Here is a 27836-nt window from a genome sequence, read left to right on the forward strand (position 1 = left end):
TCCCATTGGCTGAGACCATAAAATTCTAGTTATTTAATAATTTCTACTTGGTTTGATACTGCTTTGTACTTCTATGCTCTTTCTGATACATACTGACATAACTTCCGTACACTATTTCATGAACCCGCCTCACCTCTATTCATACGTTCATATTTCATATGATTATAAGAGCATTTATCTTTCCACCCTATCACTCCCTTACCCTATTGTTTCTTGATATTAAATGTACACATGTCAAATATGTTACTTAACACCTTCCCTGCTCCTCTGATGAGAAGCATTAGGCTTCGAAATACCTAGGTATAAAGAGCATAGTTATCCTGCACCCCTAATTGATGTAATCTCCCTATTGAATCAACGGTTAAATCTATATGCATTAGTATATATTTTTATATTTTCTTTCTTTTATTCTTTTTCCTCTTTGTGTGTGTATAAAAAATGAATACAAAATGTGTATATGTTTATATCTTTTTTCTATTTTTCTTACTGGCCATAATGTATATAGCTTCAAACTACATGGCACTATTGTTTCAGAAATTATTTCGAGATTAGGGTTGATAATTTGAATTCTTATTCTCATTTCGGTTATTATTTTCAGAACACAACAGCCAATGTAATTCCCACAACATTCTTCAAATATATCTTTTTGTGGGAACAATCTACTAGCATGGATTAAATAAAGAATTTTGTTCAAAATTCCATATACGTTCACTTGATGTATCTGAAGGTCACAGGTTACATCGGCCGAAACGTGAAAATAATACAAATAATACACAAAACCAAATATTTTCCGAATGATTTTTATTTTGAATTAATTTTTTTTATGTATTTATTTTAAGGAGGGGGGGGGCGCATTAAAGTCGGGATTATCTTTATTTTTTTTCTTTGTAAACTTACCTTCACCCTTTAAATATTGTCTTTTGATAAAGATTAGAAAAAATTCTAATCCCGGCCCTACATATTCATATCTTGAAAACCGACACCACTGTCCTATATATCATAAACAATGGTTTAAATTTGGGCGATTTTTTTTTTCTAGTAATATATATGGGTGAATATAATCCATGTTCAAAAACAGGCAGGGGTATAATTTTTATTTTATTTTTATTATTAGGTCAATAGGATTAGGCATTTCAACACTTAATCTTAGTTATCGCCCCTTAGGGAAATAAATAACTTGTAAAATAACCTGTAAAATTGGTTAGTCTTGAAGCCCTTGCCTTCCTCCCTTCAATGGCAAGATAACTATAGTTACACAACATTGTCCTTGACAAAAAGAAACTTTATTTTTCATTAATATTTTAAACGATGTGGATATTTTACTAAAAGTTTCGAAATAGCCAAGTGATTCTTTTTTTTTTTTGGTTCTCATAGCAAAAGTAATTTTTTCTACAATGTTTTATTTGTAGAATGGTAGATCTATAGGAGCAAATATCAAGGATATCAAATGTACCATGTATGGAGTATTGTCATATTTTGGCTGGTGAATGTCTGTCCCATTTAAGAGAGTTCTTGATAAGGTGCAGAAACTTATCTACAATTCAATTGCACCCACTCTTTTTCTGCAATCTCTCACAGACGTAATGTTGCTAGTCTCAGTCTTTTCTATAAATCTATTATGGCATGTGTTCTTCAAAATTATCTGATCTATTCCTTGCTTCTTTTGTTCCTGCTTGTGACTTGTTAGTCTAGTGGTCTTCATCAATTCTCCATTTTCATACTTTATTGTAACACAGCTTCTTATTCTAGTAGTTTCTTTCCAAACAACTGCTGACAGTTTTCACTCTACTTTTAACCTTGGTCTTTTCAAGACTAAGTTGAATAGGTATCTCCTGCATGCCTTTGCGATAATCAACTTTTGTTATTGCTAGCTCCTTGCATCAAGTGGCTTCATGACTTGTCTGGAGCGATTCCATAAAAAAAGTTCACGTGAATTACAAAAATTGTTTTAGCCATGGAACAGATTTTCATACCATGTCAAGGAGACAATCAGTCTGACAGTCTTGCTAATTTGTTATGATACCGAGCAAAAGGTTCGATTTTTAGGAAGAAAAGCTAAAATTAAAGATGGGGGGGGGTCTGCGCTTTACATGGAGTTATCTCCCCGTGGCGTTTATAAAATTCAAACAAAATGTAAAAAAAAAAATCAGAGCCTTCAACGCTCTCATAGAAACGTGTTTTTCCGCTGTACAAAAAAAAAAAACTACTTGATCAAATTAAGTGAAAAATTTTTTTTTGAGATCTTCAGTTTAAAACAGATATGTACAACAACCTTTTTTTTCGATATTTTCATTTTTTTAATGCCTTGATTAAACTGTACAAGTACCAAAATTTTTTTTTAAGCTCCTTACATCAAGTGGCTTCATACCTTGTCTGGAGCCATTTCCATTAAAAGAAAAAATCTTAAGATGTTTACCTTTCCACACTTTACCTTCTCTCTTTGAAAAGGGAGGTTATTGCTAATTAACTAAGACGGCCTTACTTAGGAATATTATGGGGCTTCTCAAGCATTTTAGTGGGCAAAATTGCTCTGTCCATTGCTGTATTTCAATCGCGACCTTCTGACCTTGTGTTACATCTTCCTATAGATGAAAGGGAGGCAAATAGTATCTCTCTTGTCATAATTTGTAAGAAAAGAACAAGGCTTTTCTATAAACGAATTTATTATCATTATTAGGTTGGTGCAAAAAGTTTTGCCGCTTTCAAATTTCATCTTGAAACTGAAAAACTTCTTTTTGAAAATCTTTATTCATAACAAGAAAAACATTTGCTTTCTTTAACTTGATTCCATCTGTCAATGAGCTTATAAAATTCTTTAGGTTTTGATGTGAAATATGAATTCCACTCATTTTTAGTCTCCTCGTGATGTTACCCTAAAGCCATCTAAATGGGTTTGTAATCCTCGAAATAAATGATAATCAGAGGGAGCTAGGTCAGGAGAATATGCAAGATGGGGCAAGATTTCCCGATCAAATTCTTCTAGGAGATCTTTGGTCAGTAGTGCTGTGTGAGTATGAGCATTATCATGATGATTTCTTGACTAAAAAAGGTCATTTTCAGGTCAACATGGGTGAGAATATTGCAGAAAAATATGAATGATGCTTTAATAATCTGAAAGAAAAATGTTATAAATTAATCTCCAAAAATACCTGATGCATGTAAAACACCCGACTGAAAAAAATCATGACAAAAACTGCATTTAAGATGTTGTGTAAATGTGGGAAATTTACAAAGGTGAAACATGCCGCCCCCTCAAAGTGAGACTAGACCACCGAAGAGCTATCACACGTGGAGAAATCGAAAAATCAGTCCTAGATGAACATGTGTGGAAGAAAGGGAATAACTATTCCCTAATGTGGGATAATGTCAAAATACTGGATACAGAAAAAAGATGGCAGATCATAAAACTTAAAGAGGCAACACATATGATAGGCAATAACATTATTAGTCACCCCAGCATAGATCTAAGTTGCATTTGGACGCCTCTAATTACAAAATCACAGAAAAAGAAAACATGATATATGCCCATCCCAAGGGAGGTAACTTCACAATAACAAAACCTTTTTTTTCGTGTTTAAAATAAAAATAAAAAAATCTGAATTTTTTTTGAGATGAAATGTGAATGCTTGTGTTATGTTGATTAATCGGACTATTATTTTCATCTTGGGTGCTATTAGCACAACGTTTCGGTCGCTGCAACCTGCGACCTTCTTCAGGTGTTGAAAACAAAAATATGCATCGGTATCGATCCTCTGTTTCGTAAAACACTTTTTTCACTAATATTAACAATTAGTAAAGATATCCCGAAAAATTGAATCATAGAAAAACCTTTAACAAATATCTTAGTGACCCCCTGAAGATTGAACCTTCTTTATGATCTACGGACCCACCCTCAAACAAATAGTTTGAATTCTTGTAATGCAGAGTCAACCCTCTTTTTCCTTTGTAGGTAAAGAAGCATGTTCTCAACACCCGAAGAAGGCCGCAGGTTGCAGCGACCGAAACGCTGTGCTAATAACACCCAAGATGAGAATAATAGTCCGATTAATCAACATAACACAAGCATTCATACCTCATCTCAAAAAAATTCAGAATTGAATTAATTTGTTTTATAGGCCTGTAGTTTGTAAATAAATAGTCTGTAAATGGTAGTTTCTATTTAAGCTATAGCTTCTTTTTTTACTTGATTATATTGTTTATGCTTTCTCTATTGAATATTATTTTGTACCTAAAATATAGTACTGATTTAAAAAAAAAAAAAAAAAAAAAAAAGACTTAGGTGCCATCAGCTAAAATCGAAACCAAAACATTTAGCACTCTAATAGTGTCTCCTACTGGTGTAGCTATCAATAGATAGGTAAGAAAGATTTAATATTAAGCGATTTGCAGAAATGAATTGAATTTGGGCATGCACAGGAGTAAAAATATTTTGGCAAGTTGAAATGAACAGTTTGCATTTCAACTTGCCGATATGTGTCTGTACGTATTGTTCATCCATCTAAACAAAGATTTTATTTGTTATAAACCATCCTTGGTGTATGATTACTGTTCATGGTTATTTCAGTGTTATGTGACCAGTAGTTTAAGAGTTTATCGGCTAAATATTTACACACACACACACACACACACACACACACACACACACACACACACACCTCTGTTTTATTTATACAGAAAACAGAACTACCAGATTAATTTCTGTAATTTTTAGTGTATGGTATTTATTTTCCTTCACAAGTAAGTACATCATAAAAGTTTTTTTTTTTATTGCATCCATATTCTTTTTAAGTGTAACAATAGAAAAGCACTCTTTCTTTTTTGAGGAGAGCTGTACATCGTCAGATAACGATAGTTGTATTCAGAGTATCAAGTCGTGACAGGGGAGGGTAGGCATCTTACTTCTGTGGCTGTCTGGAAACTCTGTCTGCTCTGCAAACCTTAAACCTGCGTTAGTCCCATCGGGTGTTTTGGCACCCCAATTTTGCTTAAGTACTCATAATTCCTAGTTTGTAACGGATTTCTTTTTCTCCCTCCTAGTACACTCCTGACTCAGTGAGGGTATAGCACAGTTGTATCTAAGTTTTTCTTGGAGGTGTAGATGTCGCTTTGTCCTTCTGGAGTGTCCCATCACCTCAGTTGACTAATGTAGGTATGATTTTATGATTTATATAAATTTGTAGATATAAGCTCATATTATGTATCATTAGACTACGCTGTAATATTTAATATGGAATTAATGTTTTGGTATTTTCTTATAAGTTTTGATGGGATTATTATTTTATTTACAATTTATTACTCTTTCAGTCTTGTAACTATAAGCTTAGCTAATGTAATATCTTAATTTTTCCTTAGTTTTCTAATTTATTTTATTGTATTATTTTATATTAATATCAACAAAATATAAGCGATAAAAAAAAAAAAACTGTTTAACAGGGACTGTAGACCTGAACCAGTAAGATAACTATATTTTACAAAATAACACTAAACATTTTTGTATTGGAGTGTATAAACATCTCATGGGGCTAATCATATTTGGAACATCTAGATGACTAACGCATCGTTAAATATCTCAAGATAGGGTCATAAAAATTTAATTTGATGCCACAGTTGTGTCAAACGTGAGACTGGAACTTAGACTTAGGATTAAAGTATAGTATCTGTTCTGTCTATTATTATTTATTTTAAGTCGATAGTTGAAGTATCCACTATATATTTGATTTTATTTGCCTAGGAAGTTCTTTTTGTGGCAAGATATTTTTATTTATAGTCTGACTTTCTATGGATTTCTGTATTCGGATCTTAGTGGAGTTATTCACATCACTATTTATGGATTTCTGACTTATTGATTGCTCACTGATTTTTTTTTTTTCCCCCATTTCACTTTATTTGGCTTCATAAACTTCTTCCTCAACTTCCTTCTATTTCTAAATCACTTCCATGAATATTGTTTTTGGTCCCCCGACAAAGGAGGGATTATATCTAGTAATTCACTCCCGTTCATTTATTTGCACTTTTCTTAATAAGCACGCCTTTAAAATTTTTGTACAAACATTTGTCATGGTGAAAGTTAATTTTTGTCAGAACGGGTTTTCTGGGATAACTCTGGTTGCCCCCGCCCCCCTCGCGGGGGGGGGGACATTATAAGTGTAAAATTGCAGCCACATCGTTCATTTGTTTGCACTTTTCTCAATAACCATGCCTTGGATTTTTAAAAATTTTGCACAAACATTAGTCATGGTGAAAGTAAATTTTTCACACGTGGATGAGGACCCTGCATGCTTGGCTTGTTCTTTTTTCTTTTCTTTTTTTTTTTTTTTTTTCATTTTTTTTACTTGAGAGTCATCACTTATCAAGGTCCTAAGGCCACTTGATAAGAGTTAATGAATGTGAGGTGGTAGTTTAGTAATCATTAATGGTGGATAAAATTTGATTGCTAATGTTTTACTCTTTTTCACCCCAAGCCATGTGTACTACCACTTGAAACAATTTTGGGTCATGTCTAATAGGAGACTATGGGGAGTTGAGCAGCAAAATGTCTGTTCACATTACATTTATACTTCAGCAGGTTAGTACAGTCAGGGAAGCAAGAAAACGAGAAGGGAATTCCAAAGTCTAGCAGTCAGAGGGAAGAAAGTAAAAGGCTTTCCAGCATATAGAGAAATAGTGAAGGGGTGGGATTTTGCTATTTGTTAGGTTATTTAAGAGTATGTATGTCGATGGGGCACGTGCTACATTCAGTTAAAGTACTTTAAAATGGACACAGGGATGCAACATTGCAGTAATGAGAGAGAGGTTTGAGCTTGGCCAATAGTGTGGGACCTATATTTATAATTATGATTTATTTAATCAATTCATTGTTAACGGATTTTGCCATTTGACTCTGTTTGGATGCATGGACTTCACTGCTCGACTTCTTTTACTATTTTTAAAATCATTTCTTCAAACATTGTTTTTCTTTCTTCCCTGAAAAAAAAAAATATATAACTTTCCTTTTTAACAGATGTTAGAAATTCGTTTACTTACAATTTCCAAAGTTTTAAAATTCATGCAAACTTGTAATTCTTTGCTTTTATTTTGCTAGATATTTCCTCTGAAGGGAAATTTTTGAAACTCCATGGAATTAGGAAAATAAAATTTATTTTTTAATTTTTTACTTGTACATTTGGTAAATAAAATTTACATTATTTATTAGTTTTTCATCATTTCAATTTTTATGTTTCAGTTTTTAGGTTAATTTCGTATCTATAATATCAAGCATCCCTTTATTATGATAGGATCTAAGATTATATATATATATATATATATATATATATATATATATATATATATATTTTATTTTTTTATTTTTTTTTTATTTCCCCAAAACCTCTGGCCTTGATGAAGGGAACACTAAAACTTGCTGCTATAGTTTCAAATGATCTAATAACAGCAAGAGGAGACTTGATTCGAAATATTTCTCATATGTTATATCTCCTCTCTTTTTGGAAATAGTGTATGATTATGAATATCTCCAGTATCAATCTTTATACACTGTGAAATTTACTTTATGTATGAAAACCAAAAGGGGAGATATGACATATGAGAAATATTTGGAATCAAGTCTCCCCTTGCTGTTATTTCAGATCATTTGAAACCATAGCAGCAAGTTTTAGTATCCCCTCCATCAAGGTCAAAGGTTTTGTGGAAATATCAGATATGTTGTAATTAATATGCAAAACTAGGAAAACAAATGATTGTGATTGAAACATTTTATGGCCGCAAAAAAAAAAAAGGCTCTGTATGATGGATGATCTCCTTAGTGTGTAACTTACACAATTCAGGTCATTAACTTTTCAACGAGCTTTCATTTGTTAAATTCTGATCAATAGTCGCTGAGATTTGGAACTTATAAAATTGCCAAAAATGGTGGTATATATTGGTAGCCAAATTGAATATTGAAATGCTTATATCTTTGGTTCTGTGCGACGAAACTAGAGGTAAATTGGCAGTATTTTTGAAGATTATAATACTATTCTATGGTTAAAAAAGAACCTATATTTTCAAACCAATAAAATATGCCCAAATTTCCCTACATTTGTATATAGAGTGACCTGCGGGCCAGCCTCAGTTTTGCTCCTTCGGTTGTCTCCCATGTGGCCTTGCCAGGCCACTAATATATATCCACATAGCTATGTTTCAAGGTTTTATTCAAACTTATTCAGTTCTTTCAACATATTAAAATTTACGTACGTTTTACAGACCTGTTTCATTGCGCGGAAACAATCATTAGTTTTATGCTAAAATTGATTTTTTTTCCTTGCATATACTTAGAATGAAATGTGCATGACCATACTTTCTATGAAAAAATTCTATAAAAGAATTAACATCATATATTTATGTAGACGTCTTAGTTTTAAGTATTAATTTTTTTTTTTAAGATAAAGTATGGTCATCTCCATTTCATCCTAAGTAAAATTTTTGATTGTTCTAATGAGTATATGCAAGAAAAAATTCAATATTGATATATATTCAGAAAATTAACATCGATGCTGATATCGCTCTCTATTAAGGTGTTGCTTGTTGCTCAACTGCCTGGGATCAGTTGAAATATGCAACTATCTGAAATTTGACCTGGGTTGGGATAAGAAATGGCTGGTTTTATTTAATTTTGTTAAGACTCTACTTGTATTTTTTAATCATAAATTTCACTTTTCTTTCTCAGATTCTCATGGATGACTCTGCTCTTGAGGAGAAATCGACCCTGAAACTTCTTGGTCTTTCTTTCTCATCAAATCTTTCTTGGAATTCTTGTATTAGATCTGTTGCTCTTTCTACTCCTCATAAAGTCAGTTCTCTCCATCGCTCTAAACATTTTTTCAGACATGGAGCTATTCTCGATCTCTACAAATATACTATCAGACCATGTATGAAGTACTGTTGTCATATTTGGGCTGGTGAATCTCTGTACTCTATTAGGGTTTCTGATAAGGTGTTGAAACATATCTGTAATTTGATTGGCCGAAACCTTTCTTCTTCTCTGCAACTTCTTTCTCACAGATGTAATGTTGCTAATCTCAGTCTTTTCTATAAACACTATTATGGTATGTGTTCAGAATTTTCTGATCTATTCCCTGCTACTTTTTATTCGGTCAATAGGCATCTCTTGCTTTTGCGATAATCATTAGTTTTTTTATTTTTTAAATTTTTTTTTTTTTTAGCTCCCTATGTCTAGTGGTTTCATGCCTTGCCTGGAGCGATTTCTATTAAAAGATTAAAAACTATACTATGGTATTTTAAATTGCAACGATCACGACTTTTTATTATTCATTTTTATTTTCCTTTATTTTTGCCAAATTTCAAAATAATTCAATGTAACTTGACCATTGTTTCATGCACAGACTAGGAATAAACTTCACTCTTACATTTATGTGGTCTATCAGAAGGTCATCAGCTCATTTTGGAAGAATAAAGCAAAAAAAAAAAAAGAAAAAAGTTTTTACATGCATTTCCCACATAAAACAGTTTCCTAAAAGAAGCAAAGATTCTATTCATAGAAAGTCGGACATTTAAAAAAATTTTTTTTTTTTGCGTACGTGTATGTGCATAGTCCAGGTTAAGAATGTATTTGCAGGATAAAATCCAAAGAATAGCCACTGGGTGTATATAATAGTGCTCTATAACAAATAGAGCTATTTATATATTAATTATTAATACATAGGATTTAATATACGGCATAATCACATTGACACGCCAGTTCCCGCTGGATCACTGAAGTTAAGCAACATTGAACCTGGTCAGTACTAAGTGGGTGACCATTTTGGACTTCCATGTGCTGTATGTGCTCTCTGCTTATCTCTGCATTGTTTTCAGTCGTCCTGGACCGTCTCCTTGCCACTGGACTCGAACAGTGCCAATTCAGGAGAGCTGTGGTTAGAATTGTGCAACCCTTGCCTCACAATTACACACACAGCTGCCCCTACAGGGGGTACCCTTTGTCTTTAGAGACTGAGTGAAGGCATCATCGAGTCGGAATTTGATACACTGGCATAACAATGTTTCAAGCTGTAGTTATTGATAATCAAGATCTCAGGCAAAAAAATCTTTTTCTTTAAGTGTTCATATTGGACAAGAGCCGAGTCTAAGCAGGATTAACAGGCTTTCCAATATGAACACCTAAAGCAAAAGACACTTTTTTTTTGCCTGATGAGATTGTTGTCATGAGCTAGTTAACCACTCCCATGTTTGTAAACAAAAAACACGCCATAGGCAAAAACCTGACACTTCTCAAAAGTCACAACCACGTGTGCTAAAAATAGCAACAACTTTTCTCAAACAACAATCCCCCCCCCCAACCCCAATTCAATTTTAATGCAACGAAAGAAAATAACGGATCTTTTACTTTTAGACGAAGATTTAAATAAATACGCCACATTTTTGCTGGTAAGAAATTCAACCTAAAATTAATGATGGTCACTTGTTGTTTAGCAACACCATCCTTTGCTGTGGAGCTTGTAGCATGAACAGCTCTCCATGAAGTCGGCGGCTTTCACAGAAAATCCTTGACTCGACCTAAGACTTAGAAGCACTCCTATTCCAACTTGACCCTCGTCAAGTTAGCATTCTCAGTCGTTGTGAGAACCTGGGGTAGCAACAACAGTACCCAAAAGGCCCTCTTCAGGGCTAACTAATACAAACTAATAATGTGATTCACCACTTTACTGTTACCTGCCACTCTAATTTATAAACCAGTTTCAATTCTGGCTCGCTTCCAGCGATTCCAGCTTACTCCTGCAGCTTTCAACGACTCCAGCTTACTCCTGCAGCTTTCAACGACTCCAGCTTATTCCTGCAGCTTCCAACAACTGCAGCTTATTCCTGCAGCAGCCAGTGCTTCCAGCTCCTTCCAAGCTTACTCCTTCAGCTCTAGCACTTCCAGCTACTGGTTTCCAGTGCTCACTGACGTTCTACTAATACCAGTGTCCGCTAATGCCCGGCTACCAGTTCAAGCATCAGACCCCATCTATACCACTCTGATCAACCTGAGACATGTCATCCTACCTCAGGTATCTAAGAATCTCAACCTCACAAGATGCCCGTTTTCACCCCGGCTGATCTTAATATCCATTTCTGTACATTTTCCCTCTTTTCTTGCTAAAAATAAAACATGAAACGCATCGTCTTTAACCAAACGTCTGTGTTTGTCATTTTTCTTTGCTATTGCCATTACCTCTTTGTCTCGTGTCTACTTTATTAGTTGTGGAGTCGATTAGCACCTTCATGCCTTTCAGTTCTCTGCAACAAGATTTTAATTATTAATAACTTTAGATTGAAACATTGTCATGCCAGTGTAGCAAATTCTGTGCATGTCTGTACACGTACCTACACTAGTTGGATTCATTGGTGAATGCCTATATTTTTTCCTTCTCGTCTAGCACATGTTTTGCAATCTGTAATGAAAAATATAGTCTTATGTTTCCAAATTTTTTAGTTAAGGAGTGATCAAACCACACTACTGGGTTTTTTTTTTCTTGTTTTTACTTAATATTCATAACGCTTACGTTGGTCGGTATAATCCACAGCCTTTTTAAAATGCATCGTTTCGAACTTGAGAACCTCTTAATCGAACTTTGAATTCTTTGTCGAATTAGTTGATCTGTACAGAATTTTGTATGGTTCAATTCGCAATTTCATCCAGCTCCACAAGTTCGACCTAAAGATTCTCAATTTAGACTAGAAGTTTCATAAGATTGAAAAGATGCATCTGGAGAAGGTTGGCGATTACTAGGCCTTGTGACAACAGCATATTCTTTTCATTGTTTTGACTCTTGAGTATATATCCATTAATATCTTGTATGTTTTTATATAGACTGATGTGGTTCTCGGTTGATTAACTGTGTCGGATATATACTTGCATAAGTCAAAACGTTATGAATATAAAAACAAAGACGAGTATAGTAATCTGAATAATCCAAATGTATATTCTATCTAATTATATTTTGACATTGGGTGTTATTTTTAAATGAACATACTTCTGCAGAATACGGATCATGCTATTTTTTTTAGATAGGACTAGTGGGGAGGGGTTGTGCCCGGGTGTAAAATACGTTTAAATATATTTTAATTTGTCCAGATTTTGTATATATTATTATGGTCGTGATTTCAAAAATAAAAAAAAAGTATTAAGGTGTCATCAGCTAGAATCGAAACCGAAACTGTAGCATTCAAAGCTGGTGACGTTACCATTACTGTACCAACGTGACACGCATACGAGGGGCGTGCAATAAGTAATGCCCCTGACCCACTTCCCATAGCAGTAGAGCAACAAAACTTGGCACAGTTATTAGTCTTTCTCTACATAGGAACCACCCAGAGTTATGCATTTCTCCCATCGTTTGATGCGGCTCTGGAGACCATTTTTGTAGAACACCCCAGGTTTGTCCTCCAACTACGACGTGACTTCAGAAATCAAGGCTGCGTCATCTGGGAAATGCTTTCCTTTCAAAAACAACTTCACGGCTGGAAAGAAGTGAAAGTCAGAGGGTGCAAGGCCAGGAGAGTAGGGAGGATGGGGGAGACTTCATAACCACATGCCCGTGCTTCTGATCTGGTGACATGCGAGTTGTAGACTGGAGCGTTGTCCTGCGGGAGGAGGGTACCTTTGCTGATCTTGCCCCACCTCTTGATTTTGATAGCTTCCCTTAATTTCCTCAAAAGTGAAGCATAATAGGCTCCTGTATTTGTGGTACTCTTTGCCAGGAAATCTGTCATCACTACTCCGTCCTGGTCCCAGAAGACTGTGAGCATAACCTTGCCAGCAGAGGGCTGCACCCTTGCCTTCTTTGGAGGTGGTGAGTCCAAGTGCTTCCACTGCATTGACTGGGCTTTGGTCTCTGGATCATAGTGATGGACCCAGGTTTTATCCTGTGTAATCAGTCTTTTGAAATTTTGAAAAACTTTGACTCATCTTCTTGGTACATCTCCAAATTCATCCTCGAGCACTCGACGCGTTCTTGATCTGGAATGGTGTGAGCAACCTGAGAATCCATCTGGCAGACACCTTATGCATATGCAAATGGTCATGAATGATAGTTTCCACAGACCCTGTACTAATCTTGACATCTTGGGCTATTTGGCGAATAGTAATGCGCCGATCTTCCAAAATGGCAGCCTCAACTTGACGGACAGATGCCTTATTAATAGCAGAAGAGGGGCGACCAGGTCTGGGAGCTGTTTCCACAGACTTCCGGCTATGTTTGAATTCACGATGCCAGCGTTTTACAAGGTCATATGATGGGTCATTATCACCATAAGTTTCATTTCATCAAAAGTCTCCTGTGGTGTGAGTCCTTTCAAATACAAAAACTGGATCACTGCTCGAGTGCTCGACATTCAACAGGTTCGATTTCACACCTGACTCAGTTCAAACACCTGTAAAACAGAAACCACAATTAGTTCAGAGCTGTAATTTGCCACATAACCCGTAGAGATATAAATCATTGCACATGCAAAATTTCAGCTAGATCAGACAACTGGAAGTGGGTCAGGGGCATTACTTATTGCACACCCCTCGTATATACCGATTAAAAATAAAGTAATATGAATGTACAAAATGTCAAACTATTTTTTTTTTTAAATTTTTACCCATTTTTGGTCCCTTAAAAACAATTTTAACCGGCTAAAAACCCATAAAAGAACGGCCCACAAAAGATCCAGACGTTTGAGGCTCCTCCGCCCTGCGGCTTTTAATTTCGGAGAAAATAGTTTGAAAATATGGAGACCGACAGATATACATTAGATTTTTAAGTTAAATTCAATTTTTACAATGTCTTCTGTTTGTTAAATGAAAGGGCAGGATAGTTACAAAATGCGATTTCCTCTCCATCTTAAGAATGGTTTTCTAAATATTACTTAAGCACGGCCCGTATTCTGCAGGAGTACTTGAATGAAATTTTTTTCTAATGTCTTATTTCTTCTTCTGCTTGTATTTTTCAGTTTCAAAAGGGACCACAAGTACTAAATTTTTAAAAAGAAACGACTGAAATAAAATAAAAATCGCTGAGAAGCAAGAAAAAGAGAGAGAAAAAAAAACGGAAAGAAAAGAAAGGGAAAAAGAAGGAAAGAAAGCGAGAGAAGAAAAAAAAAAGAAAGAATCGTGACGATTGTTTTTAGTCGGGCCAAAACAAAACCGAACGAGAAATTTTAACTGCAAGACAAAACCAGACGGATTTATATTGTGCTGTTGAAAGCATAATTTTTTTTTTTTTTTGCCAGTTTTTTTTTTGTTTAAATTTATCCAGGAGAAAACAAAATATTAAGTGCCATTACTTTTTATTGTCATTGTGAAAAAATTACACTTTCCATTATTATTATCTACCGACGGAGAGGCGGATCCACTGGCACTAATGCATTGCAGTGCCACTGCATATGAGACCAGACCAAACTTACTAAAAGAAAGAAAACGAGGAATAATCACCCCACCCCGCTATTTTAACGTATATTCTAACCTTTTCGATAATTTGTCGATATTTATACAAAAATATTTTTTAAACAAATTTTAAAATTGTCTTAAAAAAAAAAAAATGAAGTACTTATGATGCAGACGAAATGAGTTTCTATAGAATTTCGAGAACTTGATACTTCTTGGAGAGTTCTTCAATCTTAATTTTACTGAAATTGGAAGTTTGAAACTTTGTTCAATGTGTTTAATGCTTAAAAGCAAAAACCTATTATCGTATATTTGTTTGTTTGTTATGTTTTTTTAAATTTATTTTGTGAAATATTAATGTTTTAACTTTTTCCTCTCTCTGTAATAGAGAGAGAGAGAGAGAGAGAGAGAGAGAGAGAGAGAGAGAGAGAGAGAGAGAGAGACGCAACTTATTTTTTGTGCGAAAAAAAAAAAAAGAAAAAGAACAAAATATATTACGGTCATGGCTCGTGAGTTTATGGAACCTTTTTATTTTAAGAAGACGGAGGTTACCCCGCTGGACGGTGTTGGGGTGGGTTACTGCGGCGGCCCGACGGGTGCCACCACCCCCGATGAGACGGATGCCGCGAATAACAACCACCACAACAACAGTAGTCAGCAGTCCGGCACTGGTATCCGACCGTCGACTAGTACTTCGAGTATGAATAACAACACGACGACAACAGACATGATGGATGCTATGAAAAGGAAATGGGTTTTATTTCAGGCCAACCTGGACACAATGTTACAAGGGATTGGGTTTCCGCAACCCTTCAACAGGCATCGGACCGGAGAGCAGGGATCTGGAGGAGGCCCCGACACCACTGGAGGAGGAAGAGACGGGGAAGGTACAGCGGAAGATGAGAAGAAAAGGCATCATCATCACAGTGGTGCCAACAGCCCTAATCGTACAAACGCTCGCCATCATCATCAGGGACAACTTCATCATCATCGAAAAGGAGGAGGAGTTGGAGGTAGGGAGGAGGAGGGAGTCGCGACTGCGAACAGCCGCCGTTCTTCGACTTCACCCTCTGATGCCGTCGTTGTCCAACAGGAACACATTGAAATGGCTCTACTGAGTCAGGGAGAACTCCGGCTCGGAGTCGGACACGACTTCATCTTGAAACAGCTTTCAAATCCGACTTGGTGCGACAAATGCGGCGACTTTATCTGGGGAGTCTACAAACAATGCCTCAAATGCAGACGTAAGTTTCCAACTTTAAATTTGAATTCTTTAGTTTCTGTATATGTCTATCCATCTATCTGTTATCTATCCTAACTTTAAAACCCCACTCCCTTTTACAATCATGTCTTTTAGTCTTTCTTCCACGTTGGAGAAATCATGTGGATGGGTTTTATTTTCGCAGTCGTGTCATTTAAAAAAAAAAAAAATAAATAATTTAGAAAAAAAGTTTTGTTTTGTTATCTATAGTGCAAAATAGCCAAAGTTTTATCAGTGATCCTTTTTTGTTTTTAAAGTCACATCCCACTTAAATATCTTCTTTTATGTATTACAATTTTACCTATTTTATAAGTTCTTCTTCACTATTAAACTACGAAGAAAATACCATTGTTTATTCTTAATTTAACATTTTACCTAAAAATAATTAAACATTCACTTTTAGAAAAACCTAAAGATATTATTTCAAAACAACTTTTTACTAATTTAAAATCATTTTTTTTAAGTACGAGTTATAAAAAATATTTTAAAAATTACTGTTATTAACAGGAATTTAAAAAAAATATTATTACGACTGTTAATATTTGAAAAATAAACATTTTTATTAAAAAGAAAAAACAAACAAACTGGGTGCTTCTACAAAATTTAAACCGAACCAAACAGATGTTTGCTGAATGAAACTTAAAGTTTAAGTTAAGGTAAAAAAATAAAAAAAATAAATAAATTTTGAATTAAAATTCTGTAGAAATACCAAACACATTTAAAAATAATTTTGAATTTTATAAGTTATATTTGCGCTAAAGAACCTCATGTTAATAAGCTCCCCAATACTTAAATTTTAACTGAAAACAAAACAACAAATAAACCTTTTTACCTTCGTTAAAGTGAATTCTATACAAGTTCAGATTTAGATTTACTTAGTATGTATATCAATAACACCTTTTAAAAAGTTTAATAAAATTTGAATTTAAACTTTAAAAACATTTTGCCAAATCAGGGTTTCGGAAAAGTAAGTTTTTACGTTAATTAGTTTGATTGTTGAAAAGAAAACCTGTTTAATATTCAATATTTTCAAAATAAAACTTAATTCAACTAAATCTAAAGTAAAATAACTAATAAAATACAACTGCAAAAAGAAAAACGATTCGATGTATATTTTCACAATTAAACAAAAAAACAAAATCCATGTTTCTTACACAGGAAGCATTTTCCATTGCACATGCCTAATAAATGTTTGTCGTCTGTGTTGACTACTTTTTTGGTTCTGAAACCTTTTAAAAACTCTCTACTTTGTTCATTGACAGGCTAAATGTACTTCTATTTATCACATTTTAATCATGTTCTCATTCGTTTTAAACCTAAATAATTGTCAATTATGGTTTAATTTGAGTCGAGAAAATCGTGTTTGAAGATCTCACGCCCATTTTAATGTTTAGAATTCTTTTTATGTTCGAAATGAAACTCTTTTGTCTTACTGTCCTTTGGGAAATCAACTTTCACTTGGTTTGATTAAAAAAAAATATCTTATTTTTTATAAAGACTTTAAGGCTTCTTTTTGTTTATTTTATCCGATGTATATATATATATATATATATATATATATATATATATATCTCGTATTTTATGAAACTTGAATAATGAAAGTTGTTTTGTTGTCTTTGTTTTGTGGCTTATAATCAGAAATTGCAAAAACACAATCAAACAAAAACGTGATTAACTGTTTCCCTTTTTACTTGCCTCCACGCGAGGGTAGAATTAGAAATATGATCGTTTTTTAAGGTTTTACAAATGACCCCCCCCCTCTGGGTTAGAAAAATAAAAATTGTCGCACTCTAGAAGGATTTCTCGGTTCTCCTTCACTGACCAAGGACAATAAAAGAAAAATAATTCTGAACAGGTACTACACTTTAAGGTGCTTATGCACTTATGTTACCGTGGTGTGTGTGTGTGTGTAAGTTTTACGATTTTTTTTATTAAATTGTTAAGTGAAAGTACAGAGTAATTACAAAACACCTCCCCTCCCATATTAAGAATGGCTTTCTAAATTTTATTTCAGCGCGGTAACATAAGTGCATAAGTACCCACTTTAGATCTGTAATATGATACTACTACTTTTAGACCATTTTGTTTTATTATTTAACACGAATGTCATAAGTTCGTTATTATAACGAAGAAGCGCCAAAAAAATCATCAGAAAATCTAATTATTTAAAACTTATTTTGACCGAATGTTAAAGTTAACGTTTAAAATTATCGACTTAAAAAAAGAAATAGAAAATCTTCAATCATTTTCATGTAAAAAAAACGAAACTTTAGGTACATTTAACGTTTTATTTTAAAAAAATGTCAGCAATATGTGAAGTAAATATCTTTTTATGTTTAAATTCAAATATAAATAAGTCTACGTTTAAAATGTAAACTTTTTTCTTTTTCATTATAAGTCAAGAATGACATGACCCATTTTTTTTCATAATATGGAAGCCCAGCTGAGACTTAAATTTCTAATGTAAAATTTGATATACATTTTTTATCAACGCAAGTAAACATATTCATATAAAAGGCCTTATTTTATTATTTATCGCCGAAAACATAGTTCCAGAATTTTTGCAAAATTTATAGTTTGCAACAAAAGATAATAATAAAATAAATAATAAATAATAGAAGAAAACACCAGTACTTACTTTCGTTATCGTGCTGAAATAATAACGTTATTATTTAGAAAGCCATTCTTAACATGGGGATGGTGTTTTCTAGTTATTCTCTACTTTCACCTATCAATTTAATATAAAAAAAAATATCGTAAAACTTAAATTTAACTTCAAAATACTATTTAAAAAATAGCGCGGTAACGAAAGTGCATAAGCACCAAAACAACTTTACAAATTAGCTAAACACTTTAACGTAACTTACAATTTTAACGAAACCGTTTTTTATTTGTCAGACAATAACAATTTAGAATTAAACGTATAATTATTAACGCTTTATTTAATAACACAAATTAATTTTTAAACGAAACAGCGCATAAGGAATAAAAAGCGAATATTTGCAATTGTTATTCGTATAGGCCTCCGTAGTAAAAAGTTGGACGTACAGAAATAGATTTTAGTCGCGCTATTCATGTTAAAAAAAAAACCGCTCAAAGAAAGAAAATGACTGATAACAATTTTGTTAATTAAAAATAAATATTCTGATAATTAGTTCAAAGAACTGATTCAATATGGTATTTATTTTCTGGGTGTCATGGTTCAGTTTATTCAAAAATTAATGCCGCGTTTTTTTTCTCAATCACTTGCTTTGGTGTGTTTATAATGGCAGCCCCCTTTGAAGTAATGGAAGTTAAATGTAAAGTTGGTGTGTGTGTGTGTGTGTGTGTGTGTGTGTGTATATGATATATATATATATATATATATATATATATGAGGAAAAATATTGACAGTACAAAAATATATACCGGTGTCGGTGTGCATAAAGATTTAATTATCAATTCATTAAGGAAGATACAAAAAAATGATGCGGTTTTAGTTGACTAAAACCGCATCATTTTATTTATTTATTTATCATTAAAAACATATTAAACGTATAATGTGATTGTAGTTATCTTTTTGAAGGTTTTGTTTAAGATCAAAATTGTACAGGCCATTTGGTGAAAATTATCTTTTAAACTGTCAAATGCTTGAACAGTTTTACTTGAATTTTTTTCAATAATTATTACGACGAACAGGGGAGAAAAATGTTAGTTCTGATTTATTTTCCATCTCACGAGGGTAGACTTAACCACAATGTCGGTTTTTAACGCTCCCCAAAATGAGGCATTCTAGATTGGGAACAAAATAAATTTAAAAAAATTGCTTGACAGAGTAATGTGTGGTATTAGAACAAATGCTAGACTGTCATCGAAGTCAGAAGGATAGAGAAAATGCCAGGTAACATCAATTCAATTTTCAGAAAATAATTAATAATTTTACTTTGGAATATTTTAAGGTTTTTTAAACTCATGGCAAATTTTTTTCGAACTGTTCCCGAAAAATGAGAACATTTTTATTTCTTCCTCTTAAACAACAGCTAACCAAAACATATCTGTTTTGATTATAGCTAACAAACAAAAACAAATCTAGAATATTAGTAAAGAGGGAAGTCGGGTATTTATTAGTGTATAAACAACAAAATGAAAAACTGATCATTGTGGGCCTGGGCCTCCAACGCGACCCCCCCCCCCCCTATATGTAACATGATGTAACTGTGATTTAATTTAATCATCATAAATTTTCGGTGCTTCTACACTTTATTGCCGAAATTGGAGACTCCATTTTATTTCACGCACCTGCTCTCCGAATCCAGGGGAGAAATCATATTAAACTATGGCCGCAGAATGAAATAAATAACAAAAAAATTAAAATTCCGGAAAGAACTATGAAAAAAAAATAAATAAAGTGAAAAACATATATCCGTAATTGTTTAATTGGAAATGTTTCTATTTAATTAATGAGAACGGGAAAGTTTTTCATGGAACATTTTTTTTTTTTATTAAAAACAGAAAATGAAATGGCATTCATAATGATTTAAACTGGGCGAGCGCCATTTGAAAACCAAAACGAAACCAAAACACTTATTGTATAAAAATTTATCAAAATATAATTGGAAAAACATTTATTGAAAAGTTTGCGTAAAAAATATAATTTTAATAAAACAATTTTGTTATGAAAGCAACATTGGATTTTTATAAAATAGGTTTTTGTTTGTTTATTTTTTGTTTGTGCTTTTTGTTATTTATTTCATGCTTCGGCCATAGTTTATAATATAATGATTTCTCCCCTGGATTTGGACAGCAGGTGCGTGAAATAAAATGGCGTCTCCAATTTGGCAAGAAAGTGTAGAAGCACCAAGTTTTCTACCATTTTAAAAGAAGTTTCAAATGAATTAGTAATATTTTAAATTTTTACAGCGTACGAAAACACTGAAAATGCGAGAACAAACTCGTGGTTTACATTATCAACGCCTTAAAACGTTCCTATGTAGTGATAGCAGTGTCAGAAATTTCGTGAAAATAGTGAATAATTCCACCCCATCTTTCCAAGCTTATAACTCCTCGAAAAATGTAATTCAAGCCCTAATTTTTTTTTTCAATTAAAGGAGTAAGGACCAAGGTTTTATTTTAAAAAAAAACAAAACAAAACAATGTGTTTTTTTTTTTAAAAAAAGGTTTTAAACTTCGGACTTTACAGGTAAATTTCTAAAAAACTGATTTTTTTGTTTGTTTTAAATTTGAATATATTATTTATTGACCTTTTCTCTTCAATTTGTGATATATAAACCTATTAAACATAAATTAATTATTTACTTTTTAATAGACATTTCAAAATGAGAGGCGTAAATTATTCGACCCCCTATCTTTCTAAGCTTATAACTCCTCGAAAAATGTAATTCAAGCCCTAATTTTTTTTTCAATTAAAGGAGCAAGGACCAAGGTTTCATTAAAAAAAAAAAAAAAAGACAAAAAGAAAAAATGTGTTCTTATAAAATAAGGTTTTAAACTTCGGACTTTACAGGTAAATTTCTAAAAAACTGATTTTTTTTTTTGTTTTAAATTTGAATATATTATTTATTGACCTTTTCTCTTCAATTTGTGATATATAAACCTATTAAACATAAATTAATTATTTACTTTTTAATAGACATTTCAAAATGGGGGGGCGTGAAAATGGGGGGGCGTGAAAATGGGGGGGCGTGAATTTAAAAAAAACGTTTGTCTAAAATATTATATTCGGTTTATTGGAAAGAACATAAAATTTCACATTGACCCTGAAAATATCGTAAAAATAGAATCAATAGAAAAATTTTGATAGATTTTTAAAATTTAAAAATTTAAAAATATTGAGTTTAAAAATTGAAAAATATTGAGTTCGGAAAATTCATTACTGTTTTAAAAAAAAAATAAAAATATTTTTATTACTTTTAAAACAACTGTAATAGTTTATTTTGGAAGTATAATCCATAAAGAAAATAAATAACCCACTGTTAACAGAGAAATTACGAGATTTTTATATTGTATTCGCAGTTTCGTGTTAGGGGTGTCAAAAATTCCTACAAAAATTCTGATACTGCTAATGTAGTGATCATTTTGAAGACGTAAACGCACCATACCAGTGTTTAAAAATTTTTGCAAAAGTCCACTAACGGTTTGGTTTTCATTAAATTTTCGATACGCATTCAATTTTAAATTAACTTATAGGGTTTGTATTACTATACACATGAATTCGAAAAAGTTGTCAAAAAACAAATATATAACAAATAAATGTTATCAAAGGCAAGATAAGTTACTTTTCTACCTAACTGAATGTTTTTAGTGTTTTTATTTAATATAACATGTTCCAGCTCGAAAAACAGTGTTTATCGATGTATTGGAAAATTAAAAATGGCGCCCGACTCTCTCTTTGACACGGTAAGTTTGGGAAAAGAAGTTAAAAATAAAAAAAATATACAAAATAGTGTTAAAAACCCAACGAATATATGTCAGCCTATGTCGCGGTAATATATATATTGAGCGAGTTTCTAACAGTATTTTGTCTAGTTTTTATTTTTAACTCCTTTTCCCAAACTTACCGTGTCAAAGAGAGAGTTGGGCGCCATTTTTAATTTCCCAATACATCGGTAAACATTGTATGCGGAATAAACATGTTACATTAAATAAAAACACTAAAAAATTATCCAGTTAGGTAAAAAAGTAATTCATCTTGCCTATTATAACATTTATTTGTTATATATTTGTTTTTTTAACAACTTTTTCGAATCTGTGTACAGTAATTCAAACCCAACGTATATTTTAAAAGCAATTTTCGTTAAATATGTAAGGAAAATAAATATTTTTTAATAGGTGTTCTACCCACCCCTATTTCATGCTACAAAAACTAAATAAAATGAATTCAGGTCCATAAAAATTGCAACCGGTTTGTGTTACTATACAGTATACACATAGATTCGAAAAACTTGTCAAAAATCAAATGTATAACAAATAAATGTTATCAAAGGCAAGATAATTTACTCCTTCCTATCTTGGCCCTGTCGGTGGGGCATTAGAATACGCCGTCTGCCCCCCTGCAGAGGGTAAAAGTCCCTCAATGGGGGTCCTGGATATGACCATAAACTATATCCAGTGGTGAGGCCCCAGCTTGTGGGCTTTGGGGAGTGTGGAGCCACCCTTTAATTACCATTGCTCCCAGGTCCACTCTGACCGGGAGTGGTAGTACCTGTTAGGGTCCCAACTATAGGTTAAATAGAAACCGACGTGAAAACAACAAATATATTCTATTAAAAAAAATTTTCTTCAAAATCTTTGGATTCGGCATTAAATAACCTGAAAACGGTTGATATGCCGTAAAACAAAAACAACCAAAACAACCAACCTACCTATCTGCAAAAGTTTTTAGTTGTTTTATTCAGTTTGAAACGTGGAATCTTTCGAAAAATCATACAGTGTTTATCGATATATTTGAAAAAGAAAAATGGCGGAGTGTTCGCTGTTGAATATGATAAGTTTAGGAAAATGAGTTTAAACTAAATTATTATACAAAATACTGTTAGAAACGTGCTCAATATGTTACCGTGACATAGGTGGACATATATTTAATGGGTTTCTAACAGTATTTTGTATAATTATATAGTTTGAACTCATTTCCGCATTTAACAGCGAACACTCCGCCATTTTTCTTTTTCAAATATATCGATAAACACTATGATTTTTCGAAATATTCCAAGTTTTAAACAGAATAAAACTAAAAACTTTTGCAGATAGGTAGAGGAGTAACTTATCTTGCCTTTGATAACGTGTATTTGTTATATATTTGACTTCTTACCATCTTTTTGAATCTATGTATATAGTAATATAAACCCAATTGCAATATTTTGTAAAGTTTAAATAATTAGATTTTTTTTTTTTTTTTTAAATATATATAAAAACTCGTTACTTATTTCAGATACCTTGGAGTTGTAAGTAAAAAAGGTGGACATTAAAATCAATATTATTTAAAAAAAAAAAAAAAAAAAATCTTTTTTTTTCTCAATAATATATATTATTAGTTAAATTACGACAAAAACAGAATTATAAAGAAATAATTTTTGAAAAATTTAAATAGAATAAAATTTCAATATTCTGCAATATGAAGTTTTATAAACATAGATTTTTGAATAAGGTTTTCCAATTTAAAAGAAATATTTTCATACTAGCGGGGGGTACCTGGCGTTGCCCGGGTGTTTTTTGGTGTGCGTGGTCAGTGGGGGGGGGGGTGTTAATGAAAACCTAAGAATAAGCAAAGTAAAATAATGAAAAACGAAGTGAAAAATACAAACCTCAAAAAGAAAACACGTGAAAAATGGCTTATAAATAACCCTGCTTCAATAATAAAATTTAAAAAATCGAAAAAAAGGTATCTCACACCACGATTCTAACCCAAAACGTTTAGATAATGAGGCTGCGCTCTAAGCAACTGAGCTAAGACGACATCGCCGAAATTGTGTCGCTTTTTCAAATATTTAAAGTAAATCAGGTTACGACGTCGTATGACGCATGCGTAGAAGCGAACTCATCATGAGAGGACGGTTTTTGCTGGACCCTTCTCCCCTGTAGAAAACTACTGATTTCAGAGTGAAGGAATTAACGTTTTTGGCCAATTTTTTGATATTTGTCGGGCGAAGGTTGGAAGTTTAAAATGATAGCGTTCTGACGAAAATCTGTGACCCGTGTGGAAAGTTTTTGCAAGACATACAAACATACATACATACAAACACACATTTTCGCTTTTATATAGAAAGATAGATAATATAAAAAATGACTATTGGCAATCATAGAAAAATAAAATTTAACTACAACTTATTTTAAATTATTTTAATTTTGAAAAGATGTTTATTTCTGGGGGCGGAGGATCAACTTGATTTTAGCGTTTAATTTCAAAAAAATGTATGGCGGTCTCTAATAAAATTAACATAAACAATAGCACCCCCCGCCAAAAAAAAAAACCGGTTTCCCTGATTTAATTAAAGTGGCTAGCGGTATCCGTAAAAAGTATGCACAGTTATAAGGTAGACATAAAATGAATACGTGGCTGATAGTGCGTAAAATGTTGGTGATTTTATATAACAATTTGAACCTATTGGTCATATAACAAATAAATGTTACCAAAGGCAAAACAAGTTCTACTTACCTGGATAAGCTTTTCATGTTTTAACTTATTTTAAGATGTTTATTTATTTTGAAACAAGTATACTGTGATATTTATTGAGTGGATTTCTATCAGTAATTTGTTTTATTTTTGAGCTATTGAGATACCAAAGATGACTACTTCATGTCCGCCATCTTGTTGTTCCAATTTAGCAACTCGACATGACTTCTGTTTCTAAAACCAAGCTCCTATCTTCACATCATCAACACTCTGATCCCCATCTGGCATCAATTGAAATGGACGGCTCTCGTCTTGGAGGCTCCATGTTTTGACAAACTGCTGGGTTTAACTTTTACTCCTGATCTGAAATTAACACGTACATCAAGTCTATTGCCAAGGTCATTGGGAAAATGGTGGGATCCCTCTACTGCTCCAGAATATATCTCCCTGCTGATGCAATTCTCTATCTATATAAAAGCCAAGTACATCCAAGGATGGAGTACTGCTGCCACATCTGGGCAGGAGCTGCTAAAAACAGCCTATTCTGCCTTGACGGAGTACAAAATAGACTTTGTGGCTTAGTGGGGGATGCCCTTTTTTCTTCCCTGCAACCTCTCTTCCACAGAAGAGACGTTACGAGCCTGTCTTTGTTTTATCGTTATTTCCATGACAAGTGCTTGTCTGAGCTCCAGTCTCTGGTCTCCCCTTGCCAATCTGTCACGATAAACATCCATCTAGTTGAAACCACTGTCAAAAATTTTCCCCACTCTTTATCTGTGCCTAAATCAAAACATAGATTCCATGAACAAAGCTTCTTTCTTAGAACTGCACGACTGTGGAACTCTCTTCCGTTTGCCTGTTTCCCACCTGACTACAACTTGGATGTCTTCAAGTCCAACATAAACAAATTCCTGATGGACCGCCCCCGTAAGTAAGACACTTTGAAATCTCCAATACTAATGGTTACTATGATACTATCCCATTGATGCAATAACCCTTATCCCCGAGTGGTCTCCGTCCCTTGATAAGTGGTGACCACCATGTAAAAAAAAAAAAAAAAAAAAAAGAAAAAACTTAATAAATGCTTTAAAATATTCAGTGTGGTAGAAGAGTAATCTATCTTGCCTTTGGTAACATTTATTTGTTATAGATTTGCTTCAAAATAAACTAAATCATAAAAACCTTCAATTGTTTGACCCTCTTTTGGGGTTTATTGTATGGGTTTTGTTTTGTGTTATTCTAGAAGAATATTATACAAAAATTACAGGGGTGCGTGGGAAAGTTCATGTTTTTTTTTTCTTTGATTTAAAAACGCAAATTAAACGGTTCCTCCATTTTTCACTTAGTAAAATGTCGTTAAAAAAACAAAACAAAACAAAATCAACCTTTATTAGAATATAAAAGAAAAACATTGAAAGCAACTATTTAAAATAAAAAAATGAAAGCAACTATTTAAAATAAAAAAATGAAAACAACTATTGAAATAAAAAATGAAAGCAACTATTTAAAATAAAAAAAATGAAAACAACTATTGAAATAAAAAATGAAAGCAACTATTTAAAATAAAAAAAATGAAAGCAACTATTTAAAATAAAAAATGAAAGCAACTATTTAAAATAAAAAAATGAAAGCAACTATTTAAAATAAAAAAATGAAAGCAACTATTTAAAATAAAAAAAAAAATGAAAACAACTATTGAAATAAAAACCAATAAAATCAACAATTATATAACAACTTTTTTATTAATTAATGAATGACAACTATAGTTTTTGTTTTTGAAATTTATGTCAAACAGCAAAAACGAAAACTGTCAAAAAACAAATATATAACAAATATTACCAAAGCCAAGATGAATTCCTCTTTGACCTATGTGGATTAGTTTGTGTTTTAACTTTAAAACATTTTCTTAAAAATGAGGTAATGTCAGTGCTTGATTTAGAATGAGAATAAAATGGCTGACATTAGATGATCATCTGTAGAGTCTTGATAATCGCTTAAAAATCGGAAAGCAAACAAAATACTGGTAGAAACCCACCCAATAAATGTCACTGTGACATTTATTGGGTGGGTTTCTTAACTTATCTTGCCTTTGGTAATATTTGTTATATATTTAGTTTTTTATCACTTTTTTGTCTGTACTGTAAAATGCCAAATTTCCAATTATTTGAACCACTATTCTCATCTTATATCACAACGTTTCAGCCGATGTACCCCCCCCCATCTTCTTCAGATTCATTTTTGGAACTAGTGACATTTTATATAAAATTCTTTTTTAGATGAGGAGATTGGTAATATATATTACATTACCAATCTCTTCATTTAATCATGAGAATAAAAAAAACCTCTTATTACAGTTTCCAAAATACAATTGAATTCAAAGCCTACAATGCAACATTATTTCGTGGTGCCATACTTTGTTCATTTATGGAATATGCTCTGATAATATACATAGTACCAACTAACCCTATGAGCTGCAAAATTCCACTTCTTTGCTCCAGCTTTCTGCTCTAATAGTTTCTTCCCCCGGACTGCTAGACTTTAGAATTCCCTCCTTGTTTCCTACTTTCCTGGTTGTACTAACTTGCAGAAAGTTAAAAAATTTTTTTTTTTTTTTTTTTTTTTACACAGTGATCACCACTTATCAAGGCCCGGAAGCCACTCAGGGATAAGGATTATTGCAAGTACATTACGTTAGTGAGGAGATTTGTTGAAGGGGCGGTTCATTAGGAATTTGTTAACATTGGACTTGAAGACATCCAAGTTGTAGTCCGGAGGGAAGCAGGCAGACGGAAGAGAGTTCCACAGGCGTGCAGTTCTAAGAAAGAAGCTTTGTTCATGGAATCCGCGTTTTGATTTAGGCACAGATATAGAGTGGGGGAAATTTTTCACAGTGGATTCAGCTAGACGGGTGTTTTTCGTGAAAGATTGGCGAGGGGGGACCAGAGATTGGAGTTCAGACGAGCATCTGCCATGGAAATAACGATAAAACAAGGACATGCTCGCAATGTCTCTTCTGTGGGAGAGAGGTTGCAGGGTAGAGAAAAGGGCATCCCCCACTAAGC

General features: G+C 32.9%; 1 protein-coding gene across 1 annotated transcript in view; it reads left to right on the plus strand.

Moving 5' to 3' along the window:
• The window catches only part of LOC145252765 (uncharacterized), a 187258-nt gene that overhangs the window by 54278 nt on the left and 105144 nt on the right, over positions 1-27836 (plus strand). Inside the window, exon 2 of the mRNA XM_080112670.1 lies at positions 13972-15648. Within this exon, the coding sequence (XP_079968796.1) occupies positions 14907-15648 (742 nt within the window). The 5' untranslated portion in view covers positions 13972-14906. The remainder of the gene's footprint in view (positions 1-13971; positions 15649-27836) is intronic.

The sequence above is a fragment of the Euprymna scolopes genome, chromosome 29 (genome assembly GCF_053919585.1).
Source record: "Euprymna scolopes isolate OS-2025 chromosome 29, ASM5391958v1, whole genome shotgun sequence".
Taxonomy (NCBI): Eukaryota; Metazoa; Mollusca; class Cephalopoda; order Sepiida; family Sepiolidae; genus Euprymna; species Euprymna scolopes.